We start from the raw sequence: 6,509 nt of genomic DNA on the forward strand, positions 1-6,509 counted from the left end.
CCCGCGTCTCCTGCATCGGCAGGCGGACTCTCAAGCACTGCGCCACCAGGGAAGCCCCTACTCATATTTTTTAAAGATAAAAGTAAAAGAAATTTAAAACTTTTATTTTTTTATACATACATATTTTTTCATGGTGTAAAAAGGCCAACTTCTTAAAATTCAGAGTTCTTCGACAGACATACAGCAATACCAAATGTTTTATTTCCCAGTAAAAGAGAACTAAATCTAAGTTCCTTTTCCAGAAGAGCAGACAAGGCTACATCGTTTTTATTGTGTAACCTTAATTAAAATCACCAGTAGTTAAGCATGGCCTTTAACTACACTTAGTAACATATGATTACCTATGCTCTGAACCCATCACTAAGTTGTTGGTACCAACAAGTCACTGAAGTATTTTAACTCTTCATTTAAAATTATTTATTTGGGGGGAAAAAAAACCCACGAATAATACATTTCCTAAACCCAGCAGCTAAATTTAAAAGAAAAAAAAAAAAAAGCATGAGAAGCATAAGAAGATGCAAGTCATTCGTTTCCACACAACTGGAGTATCTGCAGCCACCCCTGGTACCCGCAGAGACTGGTTCCAGGGCCGGCCGGGGATGCTCGAGTCCACAGATGCTCGAGTCCCACAGCTGCCCTGCACAGACTGTGCAGTTCTGTCAGTTTACTGAAAACAATCCGCCTATAGCGGGCCCACACGCTTCAAACCCACGTTGCTCAAGGGTTCAGGGTAATCATAATAAACTCTCTCATGAGCAGCGTAACAGACACTATCAATGCTTCCTTTTCCAAATCCCCCAAATCACTGAACATAATAACACACTGAAAGATAACCTGGAAATAAACTTTCGTCCAAAAGTTGAGCTTTGAGTCCTTCACAAAAAATATTTTTCTGATTAGTCATAAACATTAGAGTGGCTACTTGGTATGTGAGATAGGTAACTCCCAAAGACTATTTGTTTTTCTCAATTACGATAACAAGGGAGTCACCAGGTTTCAAATGTATTGCCTGAATTCTGAATTTAGAGCATCCAACCACTGATTCAAAGTCATATCTTTGCCTCGTGATGCAAGTGCCTAGCGCTTGCCTCAGGAGCTAGATAGTAAAGTATTCAACAGACTTTATTAACAAATCTTCAAAAGGCCCATAATGATCCCTAAAATTCAGACAGGAAACTCATGACAAGATGCTAAGTGATACTCGCTGCATGTGTAGCTTTTCTAAGCAGCCCTGCTAAGTTTCAGAGCTGAAACAAACAGAAATGACTGCCTAGAGGGGCTCCAGTTCACAGGCCTCCCAGGGCTTCTGTATTCTGTCTCGTCATCACACAAGGCTGGAGGCTCTGAGCGGCCAGTTCTGTGATGGCCTGGATGGCCCTGGGACTGAGGCCAAGGCGCACGGGGCTGCCCCGATAAGGTTCTCTTCTGGCTGATTCTGAACTCTATACGATTAAGGGCCCACAGATCAACCTCCACTTTCCTACAAGAAGGAGAACCAGAAAGAGACTTCTCATCCTCAGCCTCTTGCACAATAACTAAGTAAGCAACCTTCTGATCTTGCTCTGGACAGGTAAAAGAAAACTCACAGGAAGAAGAAAAAAAAAAAAGTTCAAAATCCCCACTGCTGCATGGAATAACAGGCTGATTTTGATTGTGTTATATAGGTATACGAAATCAAGCAGGGCATTCTGCAAAAGATGTATAACTTCCCACATCACTTCTTCACTTTTCATCTGATGAGACGAAATACATTATTGTATTCCGCCCTCCACTCCCCATCCGTCTAGACTGAGGAAATACTTAGGATGGTTTCTTGGGGAAGGAGAAATATAAAATGACTCACATCAACGAAAAAAATGAAGAAAATCACACCCAGCCTCAGTCTCCTATCACAAATGACGCCCTCGTCGTGACATGGGCCTTTTGTCCATTTTCCATTTTGGAAACTTTTCATTTCAAAAACTTATCCGACCCCAAGAACCACCAGCGGGGCTTGGTGAAAGTTCAGAGTCCCTGCTCCTTCCAAAGCTAGTCAGCATTTTCAGGGGGCAGGGCCTAGGACTCTGCCCCTGCAGCAAGCAACCAGGTGATTTCTACGATGAGATGAGTTAGAAAAGCACACTGATCTTGAGACTATGCTCGTCTTTTTTAAAAGTTCCGCTCCGATTTTTCCTTTGCGAGTCCCTCAGGAAGTAGCGCATATCTCGAGATAAAACCCAGTCTCCTCTGCCGGCTGGCCTTTTAGAGTGGCTAAATAATACAGGAAAGTTATCCTGCAGTTCCTAGCAGTTAAATCATCCTGAGGGTTCATGGGTCTAAGCCATTCCCTTAAGCGGACGACGTTAACTCTAAATTTCAATTATTTGAAACACTGTGCTTACTATCTAGAGACTTCGCAAGGTCGATCTTGTCTAGCATGTTCTAATCAAAGACCTGTACCAATGAGAACAGCTCCATCTAAAATTCAAAAGAATGAAACGTCAGAAAGAGCCTCTTGAGCATGAGACAAAAAGAAAACAAAGTGGACGTGGGTTTGTGTATTTCTTCCACCAGCTATATCCCTGTGTGTCACAGAGGACAAGGCTGCTGAGTGGATGAACCAAGGTATATGAACGAATGGCGTATGCGTCAGTGAGACAAACAGAAATGGTATCACACAATTCAGCAGTTTTAGGGGAGAGGAAACAATTTTTTTCAGGTCTAGAAATTACCTGCTGGAAAACCTTCACCAGCCTTGAACCTGAATTGACGACTGACACTTAAATTTATGTTTAAAAGAGGAAAGGCAAATCCTGAGAGGCCCACAAAAGCACAGAGTGAGGAGGACGAAACGGAAGCTGAGGTGGTGCTTCAGGGGTGACAGCAGCTGGGACCCACGAGGTGACGTGACCCCCCTCCCAGCGTGGGCTCAGAGCGACGCCACGTACAGCACACTCAGGGCCCAAATTCACAAGCACAACGACCACACAAGAAAGGAGAGGAGAGCTCAGGTTGGGGGAAGGCAAAACCCAGTGGAAACAGGATGAAGAAGAGTGGAGGGATGCACGTGCAACGTGTCATGCAGGGACCCCGGGGAGGGCGAGGGCAACACTCGTGGGGACAGAGGACCAGTGAGAGGGAGACACAGCTCGGCCACAGAGACAAACCGCTTACCCTCCGCTTTGGTGGCAGTGCCATCTTTAAGCAAATTAAAAAACAAGGGAAGGGACAACAGGGAACAGTTAGTCGCATCAAAAAAATTAAAAAGCAGAATGTTATCATTGGCTACTAAAGAAGCAAAAGTACAGTTTAAAATAAAATTAAAAGGGAAACAAGTTCAACGGCAAAGCAGAGTTGAAGCAAGTAAGTGGTGCACCTTCTACCGAAATCAGCTTAGGACAATGTGCTTCTGCCTGCAGAAGACAAAACACGAAAGGGCAGCCCAGGGTCACACCTCAGCTGACAGACTGACTGTGTTTCTGATGTGGCCCAACCTCATCCTCCGAAGAGTCCCCTGTTTTTTGGAACAAAGCACCAGCAGAATAAGGGCGGGGGGGGGGGCGGGGAACTAAAGGACACCCAAAGGACAGAGGCAGTCAGTGAGCAGCTCCGAGAAGCTGGCTGCAGCAAGGCCTGTCCCAGCCACACAGCGAGCAGCAAGACCGTCCAGCTCGGTACCTGAGTCAGGGCCTAGGGGCTCTGTGTCTCCCCTCACGCGTCTGGACTCTAGAAATTTGGAAAAGGATCATGAGCTTTAACGCTACACTCCTCACAGACGTAACGTGTCAACCTCGGTAGTACTTGTAACTGCTCCTCCGAAGGGTTATATCTGGGGGCTGATTTTTTTGGTTCTTGCTGACTTGGACATCAGGAAAGCAGAGGTCAAGCTCTCAGGAAATGCTGGGAGAATGGGGAATACTCCAGTCTTGTCATTCGAAGAGGTAACACTGGGCTGAAAATTTATCATCAGCGCTTCTAAAAGGTCATTTCTGTGTCATCAGACCAGAAGACCCAAGTGCCTTGACTAGCGCCAAGCGGAGTCCACAGGGTCCATATTAAAATAGCTCAATCATGCACCGAAAAACAAGCACTGCTGTAACTTTACTCAGGTTTTCAAGCAATGAAACAAACACTAACTACAGATTCTCAAGGTGGATCAGACGGAACTAAAATGAACAGAAAGCCTTCCCACCTGACTTCTCTCTTGGTAAGCACACACCAACATGGGATCCTAAACACGCCTACGTGATCTTGTAAGAGTTAAATAAACAAGAGAAAAGGAGAGCCCTTACTGGGCATCTTCCCAATCTCAGTGAGGCATTTCTGTAGAGAAAACAAGACTGACTTAACAATGTCCCACAACATACACCTTACCTTTTAAATTAATAATGTTCCTATCACAACCGCAGTTTCCTTCGCCGTATAGGATAATGGTTGACGAAGGACTTTTATATAATGTCATCTGTCCCTACCCCGTGTCTGAATTACGTGGCTATTATTACAACTCATTTATGGGTAGAGGAAACACAGCCTGGTCAGGGTCACTGAGCGACTCAAGGTCGGTCGGGCCTGGTAACCTCCTCTCGGTGTTCTCTCGCTCTGCTTCCATGCTTTCAGAATATTAGCTGTAGGACTGACTTTGGAATTAGTCTGTAAACCACACAAGTAATAAGTCTCGATGTTTCATGAAGTTTGAATTGTATTCGTTTCCTTAAGATCCAAAATAAAATGGATCCAGCGAGGTCTCCAGACTTTGGCTTTGAACAACTCTGCTTTCACAAAAGCAAACTCAAACTATCAGCCTTACCCCCAGTAGATGTGCAGCGTCTGCTGAAAAACTGACCTAGCATTCTGTCAGATATTCTTTTGAAAATAATCTTTTTACTCTTCCGGGCTTTCATCGGAGTAGGTACCCGCTCCTCCCAAGGTGACACGGGGAAGGAAGACACCCTTCTGTACAACAGGCGATGTGGTTGCTGAGTCCCTCCACAGCTCCTCCGGAGCGCCCCCCGCCACTTCAGGCTCTCCACCCAGGTCAGGAGGGGAGGAAACCCAGCCCTGGCCACACAGGAGGAGGCTGGGCAGCCGGGAAGGGGCACGGGGCACTGAGGCATGCGTCCCTGACCAGGGTGACGCCCCAGAAGCAGGGACACCCACCAAAGGGTGGCTGCAAACCAGCGGCCAGCATGGAGGTCAGCGTGCAGGTCAGCGCCCAGACGCACGTACTCTGAAAGGTCAGCCCTGCAACCGCCTCAACTCCAGTTCCTGGTAATTTGCTACACGGATGGACTGGAGCAGAGGTTAAGGGTCATCTCGAACGGCAGACTCGGGGGCAGGGTCGCGGGGCTGGTTACCTAAGGAGGCGTACGAGCCCGGAGGCAAGGCCGCTGCGGAGCTGAAGGGCGCTGCACCGGGAGCCGAGGGGACCTTGGATTTGGCGCTGGCGGCTGCGTTCACGTCTATGTCACTTCGAGAGCGCTGCAGGGACCCCGTGGTGGACACGGATTTGCTGCTGACGGTGGAAGCTGCGGGCGGAGGAGGGAACCTTAGCAACGACGGTAAGGGCCACGCGAGAATGTTAGACGTGCATCGCTGACGCATGCCCTGCTTCTCCTGAGAACAGGAGTCAAGCTCTGAAAAAGGCTGGAGCGCACAGCGCCGGCCAACAGTGTCCCCTGTTCGCTGGACACAGTTCAGCCAATGCTGCAGGAAGTGACAAGTGGCCGCAGCTCCACGAGCCCCCGTCATCAGAGACCATAAACCTCACAGAAATGGACCACGTTTCCAGTTCGCGTGAGCAGCGAAGTAATGAAAACTCGATCGTGTCTGGCCAGGGTGGCAGGAAGGCACACCCCGAGCTGGACGCTCCCCTTCTCTGGAACATCCCCTACTGTCCTCCCACAGCCATCAGCTGCCTGCTGCTAGGAACATCCCGAGCGGCCCCCGCTCACCCGGCAAGTGCGCAGAGCACAGGGGCGCCCCCCGCGGCAGCTCTGTGGGCGAGGACAGGTCTGCCGGCCCGGTGGGAGCACGGGGCACGGCGGGCCCTCCGCAGACCCTTCCAGCCGCTGCTCAGCCCTCCCCAGGCTCAGGGCCTCCCCCGCAGCGCCGGCCTTACCTCTGGAGGTGGCACTGCCAGTAGGGCTTCTCTTGGCGGAGAGCGGCCGACTGGAAATAAAGGGACACGTCTGTCTATTATCAAAGGTGCACTGTATCTGCATTGATACAAGTACAATCTACAGTGGGAGAATATGATAATAAAGAACTGCTTCAGGCTTCCCAGAATTCTTATAAACCCCCGATTTCGGAAAAGCTTTAGCATTGTATCTTGGACTATCTTTCAAACACACAGAGGGAAGTCTTAAACAGCAACAGGGATCAGAGGTACCGAGAGAAGATGGCAGCACGTTCAGTCCCAGGGTTTGAAAGTCCTCCCTTTCCAGAGCTGTCTCCAAGTTAACACTTCTATTGTCTTAGAAGACACCCTGAACAACTCGCTTGTGTTACTCCAAAACTGTGTTCCAGGAATG

At 48.5% G+C, this 6,509-nt stretch overlaps 1 protein-coding gene across 2 annotated transcripts in view; it reads right to left on the bottom strand.

Moving 5' to 3' along the window:
* CLASP1 (cytoplasmic linker associated protein 1) overlaps positions 1–6,509 on the bottom strand; it is a 275,021-nt gene that overhangs the window by 96,307 nt on the left and 172,205 nt on the right. For both annotated transcript variants that reach the window (XM_007456358.1, XM_007456359.1), the window contains 3 exons: positions 6,098–6,147; positions 5,334–5,504; positions 3,154–3,177 (listed from right to left, as the gene is read on the bottom strand). In XM_007456358.1, the coding sequence (XP_007456420.1) occupies positions 3,154–3,177; positions 5,334–5,504; positions 6,098–6,147 (245 nt within the window). The remainder of the gene's footprint in view (positions 1–3,153; positions 3,178–5,333; positions 5,505–6,097; positions 6,148–6,509) is intronic.

This window comes from Lipotes vexillifer, unplaced genomic scaffold (genome assembly GCF_000442215.2).
Source record: "Lipotes vexillifer unplaced genomic scaffold, Lipotes_vexillifer_v1.1 scaffold3, whole genome shotgun sequence".
Classification (NCBI taxonomy): domain Eukaryota; kingdom Metazoa; phylum Chordata; class Mammalia; order Artiodactyla; family Lipotidae; genus Lipotes; species Lipotes vexillifer.